The sequence below is a fragment of the Eretmochelys imbricata genome, chromosome 10 (assembly GCF_965152235.1).
Source record: "Eretmochelys imbricata isolate rEreImb1 chromosome 10, rEreImb1.hap1, whole genome shotgun sequence".
Taxonomy (NCBI): domain Eukaryota; kingdom Metazoa; phylum Chordata; order Testudines; family Cheloniidae; genus Eretmochelys; species Eretmochelys imbricata.
The window spans coordinates 69,681,087-69,707,028 of NC_135581.1; the positions used below are offsets into that span (position 1 = coordinate 69,681,087).

At 54.6% G+C, this 25,942-nt stretch overlaps 1 protein-coding gene across 6 annotated transcripts; it reads left to right on the forward strand.

The window, feature by feature from the left end:
- Nucleotides 1-100: 100 nt before the first annotated feature.
- On the forward strand, nt 101-25,477 carry LOC144271129 (peroxisomal membrane protein 11A-like). 6 transcript variants are annotated; one of them, XM_077828241.1, is made up of 9 exons: nt 124-207; nt 10,537-10,595; nt 12,230-12,428; nt 13,910-13,992; nt 14,594-14,846; nt 15,957-16,162; nt 18,279-18,434; nt 19,767-20,012; nt 23,487-25,477. In XM_077828241.1, exons 2-9 carry the CDS (start codon nt 10,548-10,550, stop codon nt 23,889-23,891), a joined length of 1,596 nt encoding a protein of 531 aa, XP_077684367.1. In that variant the 5' UTR covers nt 124-207; nt 10,537-10,547; the 3' UTR covers nt 23,892-25,477. The 6 variants fall into 6 exon arrangements, with proteins under 6 accessions (XP_077684372.1, XP_077684367.1, XP_077684369.1 ...); XM_077828243.1 differs by having other exon boundaries at nt 15,981-16,162; XM_077828242.1 differs by lacking the exon at nt 124-207 and having other exon boundaries at nt 10,167-10,595.
- The last annotated feature ends 465 nt before the right edge of the window (nt 25,478-25,942 follow it).

Below are 25,942 nucleotides of genomic sequence, written 5' to 3' on the forward strand. Positions count from 1 at the left end.
AAGGCCCCACGGCGGAGGGTTCCGGGCCCAGCTCCATGGGGCGGAGCCTGTCTGTGTGTCCCGGGCGGCGGGCGGGGTAAGAAGCGGCCTCGGTAGCCCGAGTACGGCCGGAGGCTGCGGGGGCTTCGCTTCTCTTCCGCCCCGCGGCAGCATGGAGGCGTTTGTGAACTTCACCAACCAGACCCAGGGCCGGGACCGGCTCTTCCGGTGAGCGGGGCCGGGGGCTCGGGCTGAACTTGGCCCTTGCCGCGGCTGGGGTGTGTCGGCAGCTCTGCCTGGTCCCGCCTGCAGCCCCGAGCCGGGCGGGCGGTTTACCCGAGCCTCCCTTGACAGCGCTGGGAGGGGGGATTGCTCTGCGGTGCTGGGAGCCACTGCCGGGGCCTCCGCGCAGCCAGCCCTGACCCGGCGCCTGACCTCAGTACCCCAGCGCGGTGCCAGGGGGTGCTGTGGGGTGCGGGGCTCGCTATGGGGCACGCTCCCCCACTCAGTGCTGACCCCAGCGCGGTGCCAGGGGGTGCTGGGGGGTGCGGGGCTCACTATGGGGCACTCTCCCCATACTCAGTGCTGACCCCAGCGCGGTGCCAGGGGGTGCTGGGGGGTGCGGGGCTCACTATGGGGCACTCTCCCCATACTCAGTGCTGACCCCAGCACGGTGCCGGGGGTGCTGTGGGGTGCGGGGCTCAGTATGAGGCACGCTCCCCACTCAATGCTGACCCCAGCGCGGTGCCAGGGGGTGCTGGGGGGTGCGGGGCTCGCTATGGGGCACGCTCCCCCACTCAGTGCTGACCCCAGCGCGGTGCCAGGGGGTGCTGGGGGGTGCGGGGCTCACTATGGGGCACTCTCCCCATACTCAGTGCTGACCCCAGCACGGTGCCGGGGGTGCTGTGGGGTGCGGGGCTCAGTATGGGGCACGCTCCCCACTCAATGCTGACCCCAGCGCGGTGCCAGGGGGTGCTGGGGGGTGCGGACTCAGTATGAGGCACGCTCCCCACACTCAGTGCTGACCCCAGTGCGGTGCCAGGGGGTGCTGGGGGGTGCAGGGCTCACTATGGGGCACTCTCCCCATACTCAGTGCTGACCCCAGCACGGTGCCGGGGGTGCTGTGGGGTGCGGGGCTCAGTATGGGGCACGCTCCCCACTCAATGCTGACCCCAGCGCGGTGCCAGGGGGTGCTGGGGGGTGCGGACTCAGTATGAGGCACGCTCCCCACACTCAGTGCTGACCCCAGTGCGGTGCCAGGGGGTGCTGGGGGGTGCGGGGCTCACTATGGGGCACGCTCCCCCCACTCAGTGCTGACCCCAGCGCGGTGCCAGGGGGTCCTGTGTGGTGCGGGGCTCACTATGGGGCACGCTCCCCCCACTCAGTGCTGACCGCAGCGCGGTGCCAGGGGGTGCTGTGGGGTGCGGACTCATATGAGGCACGCTCCCCCCACTCAGTGCTGACCCCAGCGCGGTGCCAGGGGGTGCTGTGGGGTGCGGACTCATATGAGGCACGCTCCCCCCACTCAGTGCTGACCCCAGCGCGGTGCCAGGGGGTGCTGTGGGGTGCGGACTCAGTATGAGGCACACTCCCCCCACTCAGTGCTGACCCCAGCGCGGTGCCAGGGGGTGCTGTGGGGTGCGGACTCAGTATGAGGCACACTCCCCCCACTCAGTGCTGACCCCAGTGCGGTGCCAGGGGGTGCTGTGGGGTGCGGGGCTCACTATGGGGCACTCTCCCCACACTCAGTGCTGACCCCAGCGCAGTGCCAGGGGGTGCTGTGCTGCGGGGCTCAGTATGGGGCCTGCTCCCCACTCAGTGCTGACCCCAGCGCGGTGCCAGGGGGTGCTGTGGGGTGCGGACTCATATGAGGCACGCTCCCCCCACTCAGTGCTGACCCCAGTGCGGTGCCAGGGGGTGCTGTGTGGTGCGGGGCTCAGTATTGGGCACGCTCCCCACTCAGTGCTGACCCCAGCGCGGTGCCAGGGGGTGCTGTGGGGTGTGGATTCAGTATGGGGCACACTCCCCCCACTCAGTGCTGACCCCAGCGCAGTGCCAGGGGGTGCTGTGCTGCGGGGCTCAGTATGGGGCCTGCTCCCCACTCAGTGCTGACCCCACGCGGTGCCGGGGTGCTGTGTGGGGGCTCAGTAGGAGCCAAGCTCCCCCTAGTCAGTGCTGACCCAAAACCCCAGTGCGGTGCTGGGGTGCTGTACTGCAAGGAGCTACCAGCCTTTGGATGAAAAGTAAAAGTCAGGTCCTTGCTGCCTGTGGCTATTACTGATCTCTGGGTACTTTCCCCAAATGAAGGGGTGTTTGCCCCAACGGCCTGCCACCATCCATCTCCAGTTACTTGATTGTTCTTCTGTAAACTTCCCCCAGTTTCAATTCAGTTCCTTTACTCAGTTGTGTCTTTCTCCTTTGTAAGCTACCAGATTCAGTTGGAGGCATTGATTTTTACTTCCAGTTCCAAATTGTGCAATGTTAGTGTGTGCTCATACAACTCCTGTGTTCCACTCCAGAGTTGGCTGGGTTTCAGCAGTGGGTTAGGTGATTTATGAAGCTTACCCCTTCCATGGGATCTCTCCATATTCTACCTACTGCCGTGGATATCTATTGCTGCTTAATGATTGCTGGGGCCACAATACAAATAACAGACTCTGGAAAAAAAAAATTCTACTGATCTGCATCTTGTTCCATCAGGGACACTGGCTTTGCCCCTTCATAGACCCAGAGCCTTGCTGCAAGCTAGCATTTTTGCACTATTTGCCTGTGGATATTTCAGGCAGTATTCGTTTACCTTGCCACCGAATGTGCCCAACAAAACCCTTTATTGGCTGCTTGCTGCTCAGCTGCATGGTCTCCCGTTGTCATGTTCACACTGTATTTGCGTTGCTTCTCACATTGCATGCTGTAGAGTGCTGACCCTAACAAGTAATATCATGTGATTTTTATACCTCGCGGTGCTGTCGCATGGGTATGGTCCATGGGGAGTCCCTAACTTGGGAAGAAATTGTTCCTTTCTCTTCTCCCCCCCCCCCACAGCCCCGTGATTGGTCCTTGTGTCCTGTGAACCATTTTCCTCATTTTTTCCATTCCAGAGCCATTCAACACACATGCATGTTGCTTAGCTATTTATTAAAGCATAAGGCTGACAAAGAGACGGTGATAATGAAGCTCAAGGAGTTGGAATCTAGCATGCGCTCTGGCCGCAAATGTAAGTACCCCATATCCGGACGGATGGTCCCACTTCGTATTGCTTACTCCAGCTAAGCAGATGCCAGTTGTGCCGGCTCTTAAGTAGTTAACTTACCATGCAGCCTCGGATCATAGGACCTCATTTTGCATACTCATGGAATAGTAGATACACCCTTCCCCCACCGCATTTGCACTCACTTTATTACCTGCTGTGTTGTATGGTTAGCACTGCTCAAAATATACATGGCAGAGCCAATGCTGTGGAGTAAGTGAAAGCCAGCTTGTTGTAATCCATGCTGTGAACTGAAATATATGATACCTGTGGGCTGGGAACTAGCTGTAGCATAATTCCCCTAAAAATGTGCGCCTGAGGAAAGGTGTTGTTCTAAGTTGGTCAGACTGTGAATCATTAGCCCTCAAGACTAATTTAGAAAGGGTGTAGCTCAGGGGTGCAATGGGATTGGTACACTGGCACCTTCCTTCCAAGAAGCTGGGTTACATCCTCTTCAGGTTACAGCAGAGTGTCTGTCTGTATCGCTCTTTCACTTACACCGTAGAACTTAGCATGATCGGTAGTACCCGTTCAGAAGAGACCTCAGAATGGGACTGGAGTAGTGGAGGGTGTTCTAGGTCACGACAGACAGGCGGGCATTGGCAGAGCTGTGTGGATGTCCCAGACTAGAATGGCAGGGGATGCTGCCAGTGAGTATTGAGGTGCATCAACCAAACTATATGGGGGAAGCTTGTATTGTATCTGTCTACTATACATGGCTCTACTATTGCCAGCCTCTTGCTTCTGCAAATACAAAGTTACCCTCAAATGAAAAGACAATATTTAAATATACGAGGCCCAGAAGACCAATTAGTTGTTGAAAAGCAGAACTGGATGGCAGCCTACAGGGAGTGAGCCACGCTAACTTCTCTGGGTTCTCTTGCAGTGTTCAGACTGGGGAACATGGTGCATGCCATGGTAGCAGCCAGGAGAACTACTCAGCTACCAGACCTGGTGCCCCGTCTCTGCCTGACAGCCTCCAACCTCAGCCGTGTCCTGTATTTCATCTGTGACACAGTCCTGTGGGTGAAGAGTGTTGGACTCGTCCCTGACATTGACAAGCAGAAGTGGCGGAATTGGGCTACCAAATGCTATTACTATTCACTGCTGATGAATTTGACCAGGGATTTGTATGAGATCTCCTGGCAGATGGAACAGGAGGCTCAAAGGAAGAAGGCAAGGAAGGAGAACTCTTCTCAATGTGACAAACAAGATCAGGACCTGTTCAGTTTCCATGCAGATGGGTTGCAGCCCTTTCTCCTCCTGCTGTACTGCACACTGAGGAAACACCCTCCCTTGTTGCTAGACACAGTGAAGAACCTTTGCGATCTCTCTAGTCCTTTGAACCAGCTGGGAATCTACAAAACCAACCCAGGAGTTATTGGGCTCTGTGGCCTCCTCTCATCCCTGGTGGGGATCCTCACAGTGGCAAGTCCACATATGAAGTTGAAGCACTGATCTGAGAGCATCACATACGGTGAGCTGGCAGATTTGCTTCTCTGACCGTTTTCATTCCAGGATGGTATTTTAAAAATGAACACATTTGATAATCGCTCTTCATATGTGTTTTTTTCTGGAGGAGTCAGCTTTACTTCTTCCTACTTCCTGATATCCTCTCAGGTGAGGAGCTGCCCTGTGTTGTGACATCCTACATGATGAAGGAGAATGGTGAAGAGGCTGTGTAAGGACTGAGCAAAACATTCCTGAAGAATATTGTGAACCATGGAAATCAAGACTTTTTACAAATTGCTGCTAGTTAAGGACATGTTGCTGTCTCCTGTATTTGAATAGAGATGTGGAATAGCTGCATAGGCAACTAAAATTATATAAAAAGCCATAAGGAGTGGTGCTGACACTGGAAAGGCAGAATTCACCAACGGGGGTTCATACAATCATTCGTCTTTTTTGAATACATTCAAGCATGTTGGTACCAGAAAGGCTTTGGGAACTGTAGTTCAAATGGCCTGGATTAAAACATGAATTCTGTGAGGGAACTGGATGATGCCCGGGGACTGTTAATTGGATATAGGGAGCTTTTCATCTCTAGGCAGTGGTTCAAATCCAGCCCAGGCTTATAGTAACTGAAGAGTGCTCCTGTTTGGTGATATAGTGGTCACCATTGAATATGTATTGGTGGGACTGGATCCAGTTGCTAGTGAATAGATGTCTATATCCCAGAAACCACCACTCCATCTGCCCTCCTTGTTGAGAATACAAGGCCAAGGATTGCTTGGGCCATGGAATCTGAATTCCTCTCTAGAAGGGTTCTTCCAGGTCATGGTTAGGTACACTCTTTTTCCAGTGTATGTAGGTAGCTTACTTCAGTGCTGCTCATGCAGGGATAAGCAAAGGATTTCAGTCTCCATGAAATCCATGGTGCTGATCTGGCACCATTCACCAGCACTAGGCTTCCGCCAGATACACACACCAAACCCTTGTAATCCCAGGAAGGTGGTGATTTCTGTACTCTCTGAAGCAGCTTTTGAACTGATATCGCTTTAGTTTTGCTGAAAGTTTTCAAATATCAATTTTAAATCCTTATGCTATTGAGAGAAACCTGCCCCAGGGCTGCTGGTGAGTGAGCTGGAATGACACTGCCAGGGGATGTTGTCAGAAAAGGGAACTTACACTCTTGGACTGGGATGGGCTTGCTGATGCCAAAATCCTTTGATAAGCACCTGCAAGAAGAGAATCCTTTTATCTGACCCTCTCTAGAGTCTACCCCATCATGGCCACCTGCTTGGATAAGGACAAGTGATTTTTCTCATATGTCACCTCTCTGTTTGTGTGGGTTCTACCACTCTAATGTCCCTTTCATTCTCCCAGTCATCTAGGTGGAATGTTGCTTTGAATTATTACACAGGTTCCGGGAGAAAATACTGTCTAGTTTTCTAAAGTGTATGATGTACGTTGTTTGACATCCTTTTGGGTGAGGGGGACTGACTTTACAGAAATCCCCGTTTCATTAGCATCTGTGGCTCAGCTCCTGTAGAATCTACTTGTGATGCAAGAGCTAAAATGATCCCTTCTCTGTGTCTGAGCCTGTTCTGTGATCTCTGCTTCCCACCAATGCAGAGACTTCACTCCTCCCTGCAGCTGGGAGGGCAGGGTGGCGAGTTTACGACCTTTCCCAGCAGTTTTCTGGTACAGAGGGACTGTCGAAGGGCCAGCCTAGTCACACTGACTCCAGGTGAGACAGCCTAAGAGTGAAAAAGCTCTCCTGCACAGAGAAGGGGGATAAGTGAGGAAAGGTTTTCAGGCTGGCTTGCCTCCTCAAAGCCTTTCCCCACCAGGGGCTGACCTGTAACACCACCACCTGGTTCTGACAAGGATGCTCGGGCTTCCAGGCTCACTGCTGTGGGATTCCAACAGGCCTGTCTTAGTCCTTTCCTTAAGCAGGTCAGTGGATTTTAGAAGCTAATACTTGTGGTTCCCCCAGCAAGCAGGAATCTATGGGTTTAATGTATTTAATTTAGCTTAATATAACGAAAGCTGGAGAATTAACCAAAAGGAGAGAATTCTTTAGGTCAGCCTCCTCCAGGCTTCTGGAATAAGGGCTGCTGCTGCTGTACATTGTCTAGGGAAACACAACTAATAAACTGAAGCGAGTTTGAATCTGTGTCTGTTTCAGGGTTATGTGCAAAGGAGGTGGCTGAAGGTTGAATCAGCAGAGATGTGCTGCCTATGCGTGCAGCTGGATTACAGACCTTTCCTCTTCGGAGCACTGGGAAGGGGGAAGGTCAGCCACACTCCTCAGGATTGAAATGAGCATGATTTCATTTGGAAAGGAGTTGGGGGAGCAAATATGCTCCAGGTGCTTGACATCTTGGATAACGAAATGCACCAAGGCAAATTCTGTGAGATGGTCTATGTGAAATTGAAATAGATCTGACCTACTGCCACTGAGCAGGTCCTGAGGGCTGGAGGCCTTCTGTCCAACACAGGCAGCTCTACTGTCATCAGTAGGTGCTTAGTATCTTCTGTGTATATGCTGCCCTTCACCCAGAAGGGTCCCAGAGTTCTAGGGGGAACTGCAGCAGCTGTTTAATAACACACAACCGTTTAGGACCAGGAATGAAGAATAACTTTGCCAATTGCAATGGGAGATGGGGCACAGTGTAATAAGTGGGCCTTAAGTGAGCCCTGGCTGCTAACACAAGGAGTCACACACAGCTTGAAAATGGCACCTCCAGCAGCATGGTGCCCTTGAACAAAATGCAAGGAATTGAGTTCAGTGCTGATTTAGAAAGAGAGGTTCCTCCACTACTGAATCACCAGCAGCCAGGTGATCCTTGAGAAATTTTACAATATCCGTAATCCCAGTGTCCCCTGAGATCTGGCTCAACCCTTTCCCCCTGCACTATTAGTGGGTGTGTAGCAGACTTGGAGACGCTAAGCTCCTAAAGGCTCCAGGTTGCTGATCCTAGTCAGTTATGTGAGCTTTAGCCATTGTCTACAGAAGTAGAGATGTTTCCTGTGCCATGCCTGGCTAGCTGGAGAGGGGCAGTGGTCTGAGAACAGATAGTAGTGGGGAAGTTTTGATGAGGCCTTTGTGCTGCAGCAGGGCTGGGATGGACAGAGGGCCAGGACAGTGCTGGAGTGGCCTTTTCCCTGCACTAGGACAGAGAGGGATATGAAATGAAGACATTTAGCAGGGCAGAGGTTGTGTTGTGTCTTAATTCCCAGCTAAGGCCAACAGGGAGGGAGACTCAGCCACACGCTTCCCCGTCCTGTTCAGGTCAGTTATTCTTTTACTTAAGGCTAGCAAGATCCAGCAGGAAGCCCATTGCCAAATACATGCTCTGCAGCTCTGGAGCAGCTGCTGTCCTTTGCCCTGCTGTCTGGAGAGCAGTGACTCATCACAGGGATGGCCTGGAAAGTTTATACAGGGTTATGCTGCCTTTCCCTTTTCACCTCCATGGCATGAGGAGCTTAACCAGGAAGGTAGAAGTGCCAGCCTCATGCAGCTTGAGGTGTGCGTGTGGGGCTGGGGGGCAGGTTGCTCCCTGTGCGCTCTACCTTCTTTGGTATGGGGAATATGTCTTCCTCAAGGCTCAACCTCTGAGTCCCCCATGCCCCTGTCTGCCTGGGAATATTTTTGCTAGGAACTTGCTCCCCATACCACCAAAGCAAGGTGGGAGGGTGAGTGGGTCAGCAGGGTTTCTGTGTGTGTCTGATTCAAACCTCCCTCATTATCCATTTTGAGGGAGGCTGTGAAGCTCTGGGTATTCAAGGACCTGCACTGTCATTCCCCATCTGCTGGGCTGGGGGAGCTGGAAGCATGAAGCAGCCACTCAGCAAGTAGAGGGCTTTCTACTATGGTGGCAAGGTGCTTCCCCTGCCCATCTGCTGCTGGCTGTTTCAAGACACCCTAGTATCATGTCTGCAAACAACCAGTGTCTTTCAGCCATTACCGACCCCTGGATTCCTCCCTCCCGTTAAGTACCTCTGGGCTTCTCACCTCACGAGGGCCCTTTGCATTATTTCTCTGTCCTCTGGCATTCACCACTCCTTCCATCTCGGTCTCTCTGAATGGTGCTGATGTGACACTTCCAACTGAAGTTAAATAAATCCAATCGTAACTGCAATCTCTGTACTCCCCACTATACCCCTCTCCCAACTTAATACATCCCTTTTACCTTTCTCCTTTACAGCCTGTTTTCAGTCCACACAGCAGTGTCTTTGTCCAATGAACTAAGTTTTCAAGTAAGATTTTTGAGCTACAGTCTCAGTCCTAAATATGCGAGCCCTATTGCACTCCATCCATCCACCAACATCGTCACTCTGCCAGTGAGAGCCACCTGGGCTGGCAAACAAGACTTATTCTTCCTGACTGCCCCGAGGCTGCCTATTGCTCATGGTTCCATTGAGTGTTAATGTCAAGGGATTTTTCTCTCCCTGTTTGTTACATTATTTTGATAGAGTCGGGTTAGATACAGGTCCTGTGTCTCAGTTCCTAGGATCTGCAATGAGACTGGGCAGGGGCGTTTTCCAGACTGGTCATGCAATCATCTGTTTTGAATTTGGTATGGCCGAGGGAGCCATTTGTCATGTTACCACGGCAACTTGCAGACTCCTTGGCCTGTGCGGCTAGGAGGTGGGGCTTTGAGGTGGTACCGTCTGGGGTAAGCTGCATCTTAGTCAGAGGATCTGCTCTGGGGATAGCATGACCAGACGCTCTCAGCTCCTGGCACCCTGCTGAGGACAGCATCTGACTGCTGCTCTGTGAGTACCCAACAGCAGGCATATGCCTAGTGTACAGTCTCTCTAATGCTGGGGAGGGAAGGGGCAGGGGACAGCTAGCGAAGCAGTTCTGCTTAATGGTTCTGCATTTAATTGGGCTGGGAAAGAAGGAATCTGTGCTGGAAGTGGCAATAAGGGGTGTCCGAAGGGATGCCCCTGAGGTGGCATTAGGGTTTTGGAGATTGAAATAGGCTCCTTCCTGAGATGGCTTTGGGATGCATTGGCCACAGTGGGTGGAGCATGCATTGTGCTGTTGCAATGCATTAGACGTGGCATTGAGGTGTCTTGGAATCTGTATCTGAACTAGCACTGGGCTGTGCTCCTGAGTAGGTGGAGTGTGTCTGCTTTCTGTGTTCTCCAGAGCTGGCACAGCGTGAATGCATTGTGCTCTTTCCTTCTTGAGCTCTGCCAATGCTCCTTCATCCTGACCCACCATGGCACCATCTAATCTAGCCCTGACCATTATCCTCAGCTTTGCCAGTGTGCCTCAATCCTGACCTGCTGCACCTCTTGCTACTCTTATCCTGGGCTCTTTGCGCAGTTCTGCTAATGCTGCTGCAGTCCCCACCCAGTCCTCTACCTCAACCCTGCACAGCTGTACTGCTGCACCTCAATCATGACTCAGCACCCCCGCTATTCATATCCTGAGTCGTCCCCCCCCCCCAAGCTCTTCAATGCACGAGCCCTGGCTCACAGGACCGTTACTGCAATTTTGGACTCCGCAGCTTTGCTGATGCGTCTCAACCTCATCTTTGAGTCCCTGTGTTGCAGATGCTTTCTTTAGCTGAGGAAGGTCATTTGGGACTCTTCTTGGAATCCCCAATTCTGCTGCTTAATTGGATAGATGGCTTGCTGTTAAGCAATACCAGGTCTCACCCACCCAAGGCACTTGCTGCCTCAGCATAGCTCTCTGCCCTTGCCAGTCTAGGATGCAAAACGTCATAATATACCATATAGCTTGAGACTCCATCAGAGCCACTGGGTTGACTACAGACCAGTGCTCAGACCATTTCCAGCATTGTTTGCCCAGGGAGCTCCTTGACTAGGCTCTGAACTTTGCTTTGCAGACTGATGTATCATGATGGCAGCAAACAGGAGCCAGAAAATGCAGAATGGAAGCACAAAGGTGAGTGTGGGCAAGAGGTAGAGAGGCAAAGACTGCTGTGTATGAGCAACATCAGACTGGCTTGAGGAGTAGGGGGTTGCTAATGCTGCCAGCGGAGTATTTAATTCAAATATTATGCTGTATTGTGTTCCGTTGAGCAAGGCTGCATTGTCTGTGCAACAGATCTGTAACTAGAGCAATATACAGTGTCTGCTGGAAGAAAACAATGATAATCTTTAGCAAGATCTGTGTTTTTAAATGCTTTCTCTTAAAAAAAAAATTAAGAAATTCTCAGACAAAATCTTTGATTCAATCAATATTGTAAATATCAGTTTAAATTAAACATGGTTAGAAAATTGTAGTTATTAAAAACTCCAGCTTCCTCATCTCCCCCCAAAAAAAACCAAAGAAGCCCAAAAAATTAAAGTCTAGAAACTCAGTAGTTCAGAGTCCAGAAGCAACCTTAATTTTGACAGTTTAACTGCCTATATATCAATAATCTCTGTGCACAGTGACTGACCTTACCCACTTTTGCAGTATGGACCACAAACCTGCTACCATGCTGAGAATACAGTACAAATGTAAAGAACCAGAGCCATTCAGATGGCCTTAGTGTAAGAGTTATGTGATTGCTAGCCCTGGAAATGCCATCAACTACCATATTTCTTATATGAACAGACCTATAGTCAGCTCAGGACATATGTGGGCACCAATCCAAATACAGAAACTCTCCTCGCCTCCCCCACACCCACCTGGAGATCACTGGAAACTCCAACATCTCCTCTTACTCTGCAACATACATTCCAGAAGCAGCACTTGCCTCATAGCCACCATTTGCCAAGCCTTGATTAGCCCAATCTCTATCCCATTCCTCCTCCCACACTGAGGTTGTATTGGAGAACCTCTCCACTTCCTAATGTCCTGATCAGACTCATGTACTGCACTGGGTGATGGGGGCCAGGGATAAAGGGGCAGAGCCAAGGTGTTTTCACTTAACTAGGAAGGTCTTGATTTTTAGTGCTTGCTTTGTATGAACACAATGTTCTAACAGTGCTTTCAGTTCAGAGTGCTCTGTCCAGCTGTAATGTCTTACTGACTCTTGGCTGGGAATTAGCATTATTACCCCCCACACTGCAGAGCCCGTGCAAACAAGGTCATGGACGGAGGCATGCAGTGCCCAGCCTTCCAACATGCTGCCTGTGAGCTGCATGTCGAAGGGCTCTTCTGCAGAGAGCGCTGCCCCTTAAAGGGGGCTGTACTGTGTCTTTACAGATTGTCCCACTCACCTCCATTCTGTTCTATTCGGGGTCTTATACCTCACCCACCACTATGGTGACAGGATGTGCTAGAGCCCAAGGTTAAGTGTCAGTGGGTGCAAGGAGAGGAAGGTTAAATAAACACGTCTCTCCTATCTTCCTCCCCTCTCCCAAACCCTGATTGCTGCAAAGAAACAAAAGACAAGCCCCCAGGTTCCCTCTTACAGCTGCAGCAGCAGCTGAGACACTGACTGTTGTAGTTGACGGGGGAGACCTGTGTGGCCGTTGTTACGTAAATGGTGTCACTGAGATTCCTGCTCCTGTATTAGCAAGTGTTTCCTACAGGGCTCTCTCTCTTGTACACAGTCCCCCAATTTGTCCCCTTCTTGCTGAGCACAGGAGAATGTGCTGCAGAGGGTCTTGCAGCTGCCGGTGGTGAACGCAACCTGCGAAAGCCTTCAGAGGACATACACCAGCACCAAAGAGGTACACCCACTCGTGACATCGGTGTGTGAGGCCTATGAGAGAGGAGTCAAGGGGGCCAGCTCGTTGGCTGTGTGGAGCATGGAGCCTGTGGTGCGCAGACTGGAGCCTCAGTGTGAGTCTGGATTCTTCCCAGCTGCGGGGGAGTGGGGCACGGGGAGAATGTGGGAACCAGGGACTGTCAGCACATGGGAGCAGCCAGAAAAGAAGGCTGCAGCGGAGAGATTCTGACTAGCAGCCAAAGCACAGGCCTGGGAGTTGAGAACACCTTGTTCTAGGCCTGGCCCTGCCACCAACTCACTCCATTGCCTGGGGCAAGTTTCGTAACTACCCTGCCTCAGTTTGCACTTGTGACTCTGTCAGCCCTCCCTGTGCTGAGTTAATGAAGGGAGAACAGTGCCCGTACATGTGCTAAACATTTCCCACGTAGACTTAGGTAGGTGGTTGGGCTTCAAGCTTTGCCTGGGCTGGTTTAAGCTGTTGGAGACCTGTGTCTATAACACAGCAACAGAGTCAGAGTCCCTTCCTAGGACACAGCTGGAACATCAGGACCCACCCTGGCCCTCAGAGCAGTGTGTCTGGGCCTGGCAGCTGTGGATTCCCCCTGGCAGACCTGCTAGTAGGGCCTGGCCACCCCTCTAGCCCAGCCTCCCTCCCCCAAAGAAAAAGCCCCTGCAGCATCTCCAGAAAGGAATTGTGGGAAAATCAGTGAAGGGTCAAGCCCAGGTCTGTCTGCAGTTCCCAGATCACCATGATTCCATCCCATGGTGGGGAGGGGGAGAGTCTTGCAGGGGAGGGGAGGAAAAGAAAGTGCAAAGTCAGCAGCTCAGCACGAGGCCCGAGTGCTCCATCCAGCTGGCTCCTTCCCAGCTCTTTCCCAATGCTAACTGCCCAAGCCGGGGCCAGGGTGCAGCAAATCCCTGGATGCATCCAATCTGCAGCCAGAGCTCAGCTACACAGCCAGGCACCTTTCCCAATGCCCACCCTCGCGGCACTAAGTGGGGAACATGACACAGGCCGGCAGGAGCTGTAGTCTGTCTGTCTGGGGACCTGGCCACACCCCTTTGATTGTCCCCTCTGACCCACGTGTTTCCTGCACTTCCCCAGGACACATCAGGTTAGGTGCGGAGCAGGAGGGTGCTAATGCAGCCGCCAGGGGACGCGGCAGAGGGAGGGTAGAATCCATCAGTACTCGCTCTACTATATTGCCTGCCTGCGCCATCCAAGCACTTCCAAGTGCTGTACAAACAGTACGAACTCATTCAGCCTGTGTCAGGGAGGAGGGCTCCAGGGCATTGCACTTAAGTCGTCTTCTGAAGCGTTGTACCTCCTCCTTCCCACCACCCCCCGCCCCCCCCCCCCAGCCTCAGCACCGCTCTAGGGCGTTGTGTTTAGTACTGACTCAGAGAGCAAAGGTGCCCTCTACGGTGCCACCTACACCCCTCCCTGCAGCACAGTGCTTGCTAGCTTTGTGGTGGGGTATCAGGATCTGCACTGACAAAGAAGAGGGAACCCCCTACTGAGTCATCCACCTCCCCTCCATGCAGCACAGAGCCCTCTACCACCATGCTAATATCCAGGCTTTGTCTGGTTCAGTCACAGCTGCCAACATCCTGGCCTGTAGGGGCTTGGATCACCTGGAGGAGAAGATCCCTGCCCTCCAGTACCCAGTGGAGAAAGTAAGTAATGGACCCAACCCCTCTCCCCCATCAGCCTATGGGACCCATCTATTCCTGGGCACCACCCACACCCATGTGGGACCCATCCATTCCTGCCCTTCTCTCCCACCCCCCCCCCCCCCGTGGGACCCATCCATTCCTGGATGTTGCCCACCCCATGAATCTCCCAGGGGAGAGCTCTGTTTTCATGGGACAGTGGGGGCATTGACTTCATTCCCAGATTCCATGTGTGTGATAACTGGGTGGTGATGGGCTCTTCTGAGGCTAATAGGGTAACATGCTAGGAGCCACTGGTCTCCCCTGGGGCCCCAGAGAGTCATCCACTGTTAGGGGTGAGGGTTTGGGGGGGCCCCCAAGGGTCATTCCTAAACACATGCAGACCAGTGGGGTCATGTCTGCTCCCTGTGCTCCATCCCCTTCAGCATCCTTCAACCCAGAGTGAGACCATCTAGGTGCTGATGCTCCTCTCCTGTGGGGTTGCCTCTGAGCCATCTCCACACACAGCCATGCTTTGGGTTCCATTGGTCACTGTATCTTCATGCAGTGAGACCTGGGTGACTGAATCATGTTGCATGTCTCTTCTTCATCTCTTCTCCTGCAGATTGCATCCGAACTGAAGGACTCCATCTCCACCCCCATTCAAACTGCCAGGAGCACCATTGGCAACTCCATAGCTGGCACCTTGGACAGGGTCTTGGGGCTGACTGCTGAGGGTTATGAGCTGACCAAGAGCACAGCAGAATATATCTGGAGCAGCCGGGTTAGCCAGATGGCAGCTGCCAGGGTAGATGGAGCCCTGGGACAGCTAGAGAAGCTGGTGGAGTTTCTCCTGCCAGAAGAGGAGCATGAGCCAGGTAATCCTGCCTCCTCAATCATCAATGAATGGCGTCGCGAGTGGGAGGGGGGCACTTGGTGCTAATCCAGAAGCCTTTCCTTTGGGGAGACCTGGTCTTAAATCTGATTCACACAAAAATGGCTCTGGTGGCCTTTGTCTGGGACACAGCACAGTGAAGACTGCCCAGTTCAGTGAGTTTGTCAGGCCTCTGCTCAGACGCGCAGGACTGGGGTGGGGTGGGAGTTTGAGGTCCAGAGCTTGGGCAGGTCAGTGTGAGGGCTCCAGCACCAGGTTAGCAGAGTTTGCTGCCATTCAGGACTGAGGTGCACTGGCAACGTTTCCAGCCTCTGTCTACACTACGGCTGGTTCTGGCCAGGACCAAGGGAGAATGTCTCTTTTGTGCTGTCTTCCCCGCACGCCTGGCGAATGCCTCCATGGGAACGTGTGAGGATTTATGGGGTTGGGTAGAGCCTCCTCTCTCTCACCTAGCCTGCTCGGGAGATCCCCTGGCCGTGTACTGAGTAGCAATAGGGAGGGTGGGGTGGCCCTGTGAATACCCTTCTTCTCAGGTTATTGTTCCTTCTTCCTTGTTATGTCCTCGGACACAGTAAATGGCCCAGCAATTCTGCCTATGCGAGGGGCCCCACATGATGGGCCCTTTAAACACAGGTATGATCTGCCTCCTGCAACCAACCAGTTCTCAGGGAGCCAGCTGCTGAGCTTTCCACAAGGTGGCGCTGTCACCCTGGTCAGATGCCTCCTGCAGATGGAGCCCGAAAGAAGAGAGAAGGGGGCTGATTATTCCTCAGCAAGGTGCACCACTTGGCTGGGTCGTTGGAGCTGAGGGGGAGGCATGGAGGGCTGAAAAAGAGGCTTCTGAAATGAAAGCCCTAGGGTGCCAGGCGCTGAACAGGGCTGTATGGGGCTTTGTTGTACAGCTGGGTAGCAGGGCAGTCCCAATGCAGAGACCTGCTTCTGTGCACCACTAGAATTCCACCCCCAGAGATCCCAGGAGAGCAGTTCCATGCCAAGTCTCCCATGGAAAGAGGGTGCAGAGCTAGTCAGGTGAATCCCAGGCCACATGTCCTGTTCCCACCTCTCCCCATACTAGTTTCATGCCCGTTCCCAGTTGGCTCTGCCTCTTTGCCTGTAGCTCATGAGCCCACAAGGGTGCATGGATCTGAAGTGACGCCCTCCCAGCCACAGCCTGGCATCTTCACCAGGATCGGTGCTTTGGCCAGCACCATCTCCCACCGCGCCTACCAGCAGTCAGCCAGAACCATCCAGCGCACTAAAGCCGGAGGGCAGGAGCTGACCACATGGTTTCCAGGCTTGGTGAGTGCCCCTGCACAGCACAGCTAAGGGGAACTCCTGGGGACCCTGGCAGCAGCTTAGTGCCAGGACTGATCTGCCATAAAACGTGGGCTGATAGCCCCTTGGACCTATGAAAGTCTGGATCCCAAGCCACACGAACGACAGCCAATGTTTAATGGAGGACCTAGACAGAATCAGTGCTTTGGGGCCGCCTGCTGGTGTAGCAGCAGTTACTGCACAATCCCCATCTCCTGAACCGTACTGAAGGATGCTAGCACAGAGACAGGGAAGTAAACATAAGTAGTAATACTAAATTATCCTATGCTCTTCTCATCTTGGCATCTGTCTATTTCTGTCTCTAAGGCTCTCCGAGTGGTTTACACACCCTACTCAGTTAAGCCTCTCAGCAGGGTAGAACGGGGTTTTATCCTCATTTCACTGAGGAGAAACTGAGACACAGTGGCCCAAGTCACCAAGGTCACAGCAAGTTCATGTCAGGAACAGAACCCAGGCGTCCTGCCACCCAACGTCCTATTCTAACTGTTTAGGCCCATCCACCACTGCCCCGTCTAGGAGCTAAGCCAGTACATTTCAGGGCCTCACGCTTGGTGGAGATCAGGACATTGGGTATTGCTGTTGTGAATATATTTCTCTTCACTTGCTCCATGGGAAGAACCAAGTGGCTCTTTGGCTCATGCTTTGCTGCTAGCTGCTCACTCTCCCTCCAAGGCAGGCAGGGTCCTGGCCCCTTATAATTTCTGTGGCATCAGCGCACACAAGGCCCCCACCAAGCTAGCAGGCTGGATTATTTTTAACTGGCTCTAAATTTAGACGGTTAATTAATGATCTTGACATAACATCCTTCCCAAAGCAAAAGGCCCCAGTGGAGGCACAGATAAAATCAGGAGTAAAAAGCCCGCCTCCAACCCACCGTCTCGCCACTCTGCTCCCCTGGGGTTGGAAACCACCCCCAGCCCCGCCAGAACCCACAGTCCCCTGCTGCCTTTGGGATTTCTTCCCATGTGTGTCTCTGTTCTCTGACCCTTGGACATCCCATTACAATTACAGCACTGACGCAGAATGGATCCTGCGAACCACTCATTCCGATTAGAGCTCCCAAGCTAAACAGAGCTGGCCTGGTTGGCTGGGAGACCACCAAGGACCATGGAGCTGCTGCAAGGGATGGGGTGTGAGTGACTCGTTAGAGGACTCTCTTGACCACAGTGCTCCAGTGTGACATGAGGGGTGCTGTGCTGCGCAGAGTGATGTGAGGGGAGAGAATCGGAGGGTACCTAACTCCAAGGTCTGGGCCACTTGTGGTGATTAAAGATCTAAAGTCACTTTTGGAAAGAGTTAGGGTTTTGACCCCTGTGCTCTGGCCAAATTCTATCCAGGGTAATTGCATCTCGGCTCGCCAAATCCCCCCTGTGGTTTTTAATGGCTCTGGAATTCTCTTTACTTTCTGTCCTAAACTGGTGTGCACCTTTGTTATGGATCAGTTAAACAGCTGCTGCTTTGCACCTAGATGAGGCAGCATGTCAGTGGTGGGTGAGGGTTCCCTGTGTGTCCCTCAGCTCTAGGGGGCGGGAGGCTGACAGGGGAAATGTTGGCATTTTAACAGATTTATTGCTTGGCTTTCCCCTTAGCGTTCATCTCCTCACTGTAGTACCTGAGCCTGCAAAGCATCAACGGGCCTAGCCTCGCAGCTCCATCAGCGCTGGGTCAGCAGCACTGTCCCCCATGCGCAGGTTGGAACAGGTGTGGATCGGGGCTGGCTTGCCCAGCATGAAGCACAGTTAGGCCCTCGCATGGAAAGGTCCTGTGCTGTGCTGTGTGTTAGTGCAGCTCCCCCTCCCTTTATGCTGGCCCGCAGGCTCCCCGTGTACACTCCGCTTTGCTGTGGGAATCTGGAGCCCTGGCAAGGGGCAGTGAACTCTGACTTATCAGCCTTGTGCTGGCCATCATGCATTGCCATGGTGGGCTGCAGAAATACCTGGATTCAGGAGCCAGTGACAAGCACAAGGGATGCAGTCAAGAAATCCCGAGTGCAGCCACAATGCAGCAGCCACCCTGCTCCATGGTGGCCCTGGTGAGGTCCGACCTGTGAGCAGGGGCTCTCTGCTCTCTCTCACTGCAGGGTGCCGTGGCCAGGCAGAGCACGGCCAAGGCCCAGCAGGTCCTGTGTGATGTGCAGAATGCAGCAGTTGGTTGGCTGAGCAAGGAGCAAAGTAAGGAGCCAGAACAGGAGCAAGAGAAGGAAGAGCTGGAGAAAGAAGAAACCAAAGAAAGTGAGGTACAGAGAGGGGCAGAGCAGCGAGCACACCTGCTCTGATGGGTCAGCGAGGGAATCTTTACAAAGCCCCCTGCAGGTCCTGTCCAGTGGCCAAGGCAGCAGTTGTGGCCCTTACTACGGTCAGGGATCAGGTATAGAGGAGGAGGTGAGGGAGGGAAAGGCGTGATTCTCCCAAGGCTGTAGAGGGAATCAGTAGCAGAGCTCAGAGTCCTGGCTTCCAGGCCCCTGCAATAACTGCTAGACAACACTGCCACATGAAGGGAAACAGTTCTATTTAGAAGCCACTGATCCAATGGGCCATGCTCCCTGTGCCCCTCAGCCACTTGGTCTTTATTCCCAAGAAACAGGCTTGGGCAGCTCTCGAGGGTCCCCTCTGCTTGTGCCTTCCCAGGTGGAGGTGTGGAGATGGCTGTTGCAAGCTGAGGGTTTGGAAGCTCTGGCGGAGGGGCAGGAAGTGATGGTCTTTAGCCTCCCTCAATTGGTCGAGACTCTGAAGAGGCCCCTGTCCTACAGCCACTACCCTTGAAAAGGGAGTTGGCAGCCTCCAGGCCTGTCAGATGCAGAGGCCTGGAGTCTCTGGCCTGGCTGAGCTGTGTTTGAGCAGCTTCCCCTGCTCCCCACCCCTCACTGCAACAAACTTCCAGTTTTCGGCCCACAGCCCTAGGGGGCAGTTCCAGCAGCCAGGGCTAGCTGGTGAGTAGGGATGCCCTGCTACGCCGCTCTTTGCCCAAGGGGGCCCAGGGCCTTGCACTGGGCACAGAGGGTGGCATAGAGCCACTACTAGTGAAGCTCTGACACCTAGGGATGAGGTCACTCTGCAGGGGAATCCTTGGGAGGCTAGAATCACTGGCTTCACAGCTGCTTTGTGCTGCCGGACCAGGACCGAGAACCTGGCCCAGAGATTAAGCGCTGGAAATGGCTGAGTGGAAACTTTCCTCTAGTAGGAGGTCTGCTGGGACAAGGAAGAAGGGAAGTGAGGGCCCTGCACCTTTGCCCTCCCCACTCTCAGTACAACTAGGGGAGTTGGACAAACTTCCGCCGGAAATACAGCCTTGAACCAAATAGCTGGGGGGGGGGGGCGGCGCAGGCTTGTCTTGTCTCTGGAGGCCTGGGGGGTTGGGCGAGGGAGGACAGGATAAAGCCCCAGTGCAAGCTGCTCAGCCTAAGGCCAATGGCTCTGGCTCTGAATCATCTGTTCAGTCTTTGGGCTTCTGGGAGCTGGGGCACTCAAAGGGAATGACAGGGCTGCAGGACAGAGATGGGGCCTGCTGCCCCCCAGCATGGGCCATGCCTGGCACTTACCAGAAGGGCTGGGCATATTTTTCTTTGCAGATGGCTGAGGTTGCCAAGACTCCAAGCCTCCTGGGCAGCATGGCCCAGAACCTACAAACTGCCTATCTCTCCACCGTCTCCAACGTGAAGAGGGTCCCCTCTGCTGCCTGGGGGACAGCTGGGGAGCTGCTCCAACTCACCCCTCGCAAGGCAGCTTCCATAGCCAGAGAGAAGGTGGGTGCTCTGGGGGATGCCCTACGCACTGTTACCGGGAGCATGGTGGAGACCCTGTCCCACTACGTGCAGGTGAGTTTATCCCTTCCTCTGAGAGCTCCCTTCCTGCGCTGCAGTGTGAAGGCAAGACACGCTTGGCCAGGATCAGCCTCTTCTGGCCTGGGGCTTGTATCTTCCTCCACCTCTGGCTGGAGCCCCTCCCTGCTGGGAATCCTATCAAGGGCTCCTACAGCACCAGACTCACTGCCAGTCTGGGGTTCCTTTGGGCCATGTTAGAGATGCCTCCTTCAGCTCAGAATGGGGCAGTCCGGGGGAAGGGGCTAAGGGGTACTCCCTGGGCTTGGGGAAGCGATGGACTCTTGGCTTTGCTTACATGGGCCATGGTGCAGAGGGGTGCCCTGTTGATGTACCCCAGTCTTAGCCGCCTCACACCCAGCTGTGCCAGTGCCCTTCAGTCCTGACCTGCAGCCGCCCTGCCAGTCCAGTCCTTTGCCCCCTTCCTCCTGTGAAGCCAAAGTCATGATTGAGGGTCCCTGGAGACCGTTGTCTGGAGCCTCAAAGCAGGGGCTACTGCCAGTCAGCTGTGAGATGCACAGCCAAGTGCTCAGTCACACCCCTTAGCTAACGTGGCCTCTCAGATTGACTGTCCCAAAAGCCCCATACTGCATGTGGGGTCTGTCCTTCCATTCACCAGACTGATGCAGCCAGGCCCCTGGAGCGCTGCTCACGTGGACTGTCCTAGGAAATCCCAGCTGAGAGAGTTTGGGTCTGTGACCAGAAATTCCTGGCAAGGTGAAAGTTCAGGGAGTGACCCACCTCCCCTCCAGCTGATTCCTGCCTCCCTCTCTCCCTCCCTCCCCCTGCCTGAGCCAGGGCTCTCAGCCCATTAATCATGTATCCATGGAGATGCAGACTGCCCACTGGGCTCCACTGCCCAACCCCTGGGGATCTGTCTGGAGTTGAGTTCTCAGCTGCTGGCTTCAGCTGCAGGCTTTTCCGCTTTGTGCGGCAGGAATGGCCAGGAGCCCCAGCTCCGTGGTGGGTGTAAGGTCTGAGTAGCCTCGAGGATACAGGGCTTTGTGAGGGATAGAAGATAGAGATTGGGAGGGGCAGGGAGAGGGGCCCATTGAGGAGCAGGCAGTATTGTCAGATCAGTGTGGTGGTGAATAAAGACTCGAGGTCCCCCGAGCCGCTCCTGGTGCAGAGCCCCACTGGGAGGACTGGTGTCTGGCACCTACTTAGCTGGTCGGTGTTTATAACTGTGTCAGTAATAGTCCATGGACAAGGCAGTCACCTGCATGCAGGGGTCCCCTGGAATGGGGGGCATTCCCGTGTGGGCCTGGGGTCCCATCATTCTCCAGTGTGCACTATACTTACGACACAAAATGCCACTGCCTCAAAGGGTGGGAGGGATGAGGATTGGGGAGAGGCCCTTGCCTGGTGGCAGGGGACGCTCTGCAGTCTCCTCCTAGCGCTCTTTCTGCAGAGTGAAGGGAGCAGGTGCCTGGCAGGGAGGGGCCATCTTTGCAGAGTGGTGGGGTGGGGAGGTGGGTTCTTTCAAACACCAGCCCAGCAAAAGCACTGGCTCCTCCTTACGTCGGTCCCAGTAGCTCCTAGGAATCCAGCCAGAACTGCCTCCCTGTCGACAGACCCCTTGGGCTGGCTCAGCAGTCAGGAAAAGCCTCAGTGCCTTGATGTCACCCCCCTGAGCACTGCTCCCCAGGGCATCTGACCCTGACTCTTCCTGTCGCACTGAGGCACCTGGCTCTGGGTCCCTGCTCCCACGGCTGCAGCACTCGCTGTCCTGGGACTGGTCACCTTCTGGGCAGCTCGGCAGCCTGGCTTGGAGCAAAGAAGCCAAGATGGCGAAGGGGACCAGCCCCAGCATTGAACCAATCACCCTGCTGTGTCTGGGGCTCAGTCTGGTGCCTGGGCCAGACTCCACTTGGGAGTCCAGGCAGCAGACACCCTCCTTGCATGTTACATGCAGGGTGGATCCTGACTGGGGATGGAGTAGGGCTGGGTCTAGGGGCCAACCTGGTCCTGTCTTTGGGAGGCTTTACTTGTGTACCTCCCCATCCCTGGGCAGCGTTGGCCCTCTGTCTTTGAGCACACAAGCTAGGTGGGGAACCCTCAGCCCCCTGGGGTCTGCCCCCTGAGGCCAGCAGGCCTTTGGAAAAGCCTTGCAGTGAAAATCCCAGAAGCAGCCGAGACCAGAACAACCTGACCTAATACATCCTTCATCTGGACAGTGAGAGACAACCCGAGCTAAGGGACCCTAACCCGGGGTCCAGCGCCCACATGGCTGGAGAGACAAATCAGAATCAACTGTTTAGAGAACCTAGCTCTGCTCCTCTAGCTGATCACTGCATCTCCCAGCCTCTGCAGCAGCCTGTCCCCTGGTGATTGAGCAGGGCTGTAGGGGAGTAGGTCTGGTCCTCTGGAGCCTCCGGCCCAAGGAGAGAAGAGTCCCCTGGAGCCTGAAGGGGAGGGGTAGGTCAGCTGAAGGTCCCCTGGAGCCTGACAGCAGGTCTGGGCCTACTAGCGCTGCAGTATCTCCAGACCTGAGTTGGTCCTGAGGGCCAGCCTGGGCCCTTTGGCCAGTGCGCCACTGTCCCTTTGGTATGCTGTCCCAGGATGAACAGCATGACCTCCTAGATCTGGGAGCAGTCACTTGTGGGGAGGGGGCAGGGAGGCTTCTTGGCTCCAGTCTGAAGCAGAAATGTGTGGGATGGTGGGGGGGAAGCTAACCCCACAGGGTCCCCCACTGAGCAGAGAATGAGTTTGGTGCGGCTGGTCCTGCTGCCCCGTCTCCTGCAGGGGAAGCAGGGAGGATGCTAAAGGCCAGGGAGGGCATCTGTGGGGGCCATGCTTTGCAGTCTTGGCATTCCTTACCCCCCGAGGCCACTGCGCTAGCTCTGCAGCCCCCTCCTAGCCCTTTTATTCCTGCCAGGTTTGGTTGAACTCGGTGTGTAAGAGCTGCAGTGAAGCCTGCTCATCCCTGCCCAGCGCGTGGGGATTTAGCTAAAGGGATTAATTCCCTCTGAGCAGAATGGTCCAGATGGAGGCCTCTTTGGGCTGAGGCTCATGCAGCCCCCTCACACTCTGCACCCACTGAGGGCATGGGGAGGCTGGGCCTCACAGGGCAGGTCTGGAGCAGGGTGGGTTTCCTCCCCCTCTCTGGGAATGAACAGGGGGGTTCAGCCAAATGCCAATGGGGACCTAGGGCAGAGGATGGAAGGCCAGACATGCCCTTCCTCTGGTTATTTCCATAGCATCTTTCTGCACATGCCGAGCCATTAAAATGCAGCCACCTCTGGGGTGGGGACAGTGCGGCAGTGGTTTCTGGCCAGACCCGGGGGCAAACCGCAACTCTTTTTGTAAGTGTCAGGACCCCTTTAGTTATGGTGCAGAGCAGACAGGAGCTAAATGCAGTTTCCTCCGTACTCAGATGTCCCTCTGGCAGCCATTGGCCAAGGGGCAGGGCGGTGCTTCAGGCCACCCATAGGCAGGCAGGGTGTTAACACGTGTTCTCTTGCTGTTCAGCTCCCCAGGCTGCTGGCAAAGAAAGAGGAGACGGCGCATGAGAATGATCCCACTCCTGAGCAACACCGAAGTCAGGAGGGCTCCAGGCCTGTGGCTTCCCCATCCCTGGAGAAATCCCAGCTGAGAGGAAACTGGCGAGCCAACCGAGCTCACAATCCCCTCTCCTTCCTGGGGCTGGAGGATCCCTTCTTCCTGCAGCCGAGCTCCTTCCAGCGCCAGGCTCTACAGCGGAGCCCAACCTTCGAGCCCGACCACCCCATGACCCGCAAATCTGCCTTCTCCCCCTATAGGGAGGGGCTCAGCACCAGGAGGGTGAGCAAAAATTCATACCGCTACAGCCCAGAGCCTGTGTACACCAGGGCCAACTATAGCAACCTCTACACCATGGCCTTCAAGAAGGACTGAACGGGGGTGGGGGCTGGAGCTCGTTCACTCCCTGCTTCACACATGCCAGCCTGCACCTGCTGTGCTTAGTCCCTTGTCGAGCATCATGCTGTTGGTTTCAGTATTAGGACCCTCAGGAGTTAATCTCAAACCTCTGTACAGCCCCAGCACAGATAAGGGGACAGGGACGGGGACTTACCTTCACCTCTGGCACCATGGTCACTTGCAGCTTGAGGCCAGGAGTGAAATGAGTTTGACAGTCCCAGCTCATTCCCTTTCCCAGCAGGCCGGGTGCATTCAGGCCTGTTTCTGTGTGTCTGCCCAGAAGGGAGCTGGCCTGGAGACTGAGACTGACTTGAGGCCCTGCTTAGTGGGGAGGCCTGCTGTGCAGTATCACAATGGCCATGGGGGGAAAACGAGGGCAGGGTTGCAGTTTGTGTCACTGCCCATCCCTCCAAGGTGACCCCACAGAGAAAGAAATGGGGTTGTGCCCTGTTGGCTTCTTTCTGGAGAGAGGTCAGAGGGTCCTCAATCCCAAATGCTGCTGGTATTTTACAGCAGGCGCTGTATCAGGAATGTCAGGGCTGGTCTGTGCTGGTTTTACCAGTGGAGCCACTGGGGCTTTTGCATTATCCTGGGAGTCTTCTCAGCCCTCAGTTGAAAGGACAATGTGCTGAATCCTTAGCAAAGATGGCCTTTCTCCACCAGATTCACTGGTCCTTGTAGTTACATGGCTTGCCATGTGTGTCATTCTGGGTTTCTTTTATTCCCCCAAACTGCCTTGTGAGGTAGATGCAATAAGCCGGCTGTAGTGTGGGTCGGGGGGTAGGGGGGCAATTGCTGGCCCCCTCTTGCGTGTGATGGGTTGAATGGCAGTGACACAGTAAGAGGCAGTTTCCTGAGTGGGAAGGTGAGGACTGGAAGCAGGAAAATGAAGGAAGAAGCAGCTCTACCGTGAGGGAGCAGAGGAGAGGAGAAGGAGGGGGAAGAGGGAGCAGAGAAGAGGGAAAGGATTGCAGGAAAGGGCAGGAGCTGGGAGGCTATGTTGCCTAGGGCTGGGCCTTGCTCAGTAGTGCTTATCTTACATGTACCCTGTGTGGGCAGCAGCTGAGGCGGAGGCTTGTCTTTGCACTGTAGGCTGGGGGAGCCGGGTTCTGCTGCAGACCAGCCCCTCCCATCAGACAGCAGTTTTATAAATGCCTGAGGGGGGAACGTGGCTTCCCATCCTCGTTCCTTCCCACCCTCATCCCACGCAGGACAACCCTGCCTCTGGCCTAGTCTTCCTCTGCAGAAGTCACTTGAGACCCAAGTGAAGAAATCCCTGCTGGATGGCAGGATCCATGGGTGAGAGCTCCCCAGAAGCCAGGCCATCTCCTTGGCCCTCCATGTGGTGTTAGGGCTTTGTGGAGTCAGTAACAAGGCATGTGTTATGCAGTCTATGGCATGGGGGAGCTCTTGGAGCCCCTTTCTTCCTATCCTGTAGGAGCAGCTCAGTATCCGGGTAGGTTCCCTGCAGGACGGTGAGCTGTATCCCCCTCCCAGCTGTGTGTTTCCCCATCCCCCACTCAGGGCAACCGGCTCTTCTATTTACTGCAATAATAAACATTCCCCACTTGTCTAGTGCCTGGTATACTCGTTTCCTCCGGGTGAGTGAGATTGTGCCACTGGGGCCGTCCCCACTGAACTGGATCAAACTGCAACTGTCTTGGTCCCTGCAACCCTGGGTGGCACAGGTCCAAAGACCTGATCCCAAAGGCACAGCCACAGACAGGGGCCGGGGGTGGCTGCAGCCCAAAGAGCGTGACATAAGCTGGGGCAGAGCTTCTCCACGGGCCTATAAACAGGGCTGGGTGGTGCTGTGTATGGTCCTGGCAGAGGAGGCAGCATCTGGGCCTTTGGGGCCAGCCGCTCCCTCCAGCAGCTGGGGAAGGGCTGCGTGTTGTGCAATATTGTGACTAGTCCATGCCAGCTCCTCCTCCTGACTCGGCGCCAGCTCCCCCCAACCGGGCAGTGCCTTGTGTCAGGCTGGCTAGTGCCCTATACTTCCTGGCCTTAGACAAAGGGGAGTTTGT

Excerpts from the sequence above, each read along its gene's own strand:
- LOC144271129 (XM_077828241.1), top strand. The coding sequence starts at position 10,548 with ATGATGGCAGCAAACAGGAGCCAGAAAATGCAGAATGGAAGCACAAAG. Across the intron at positions 10,596-12,229 it reads TGCAGAATGGAAGCACAAAG|GAGAATGTGCTGCAGAGGGT; the intron begins GTGAGTGTGGGC and ends TGCTGAGCACAG. Across the intron at positions 13,993-14,593 it reads TCCAGTACCCAGTGGAGAAA|ATTGCATCCGAACTGAAGGA; the intron begins GTAAGTAATGGA and ends CTTCTCCTGCAG.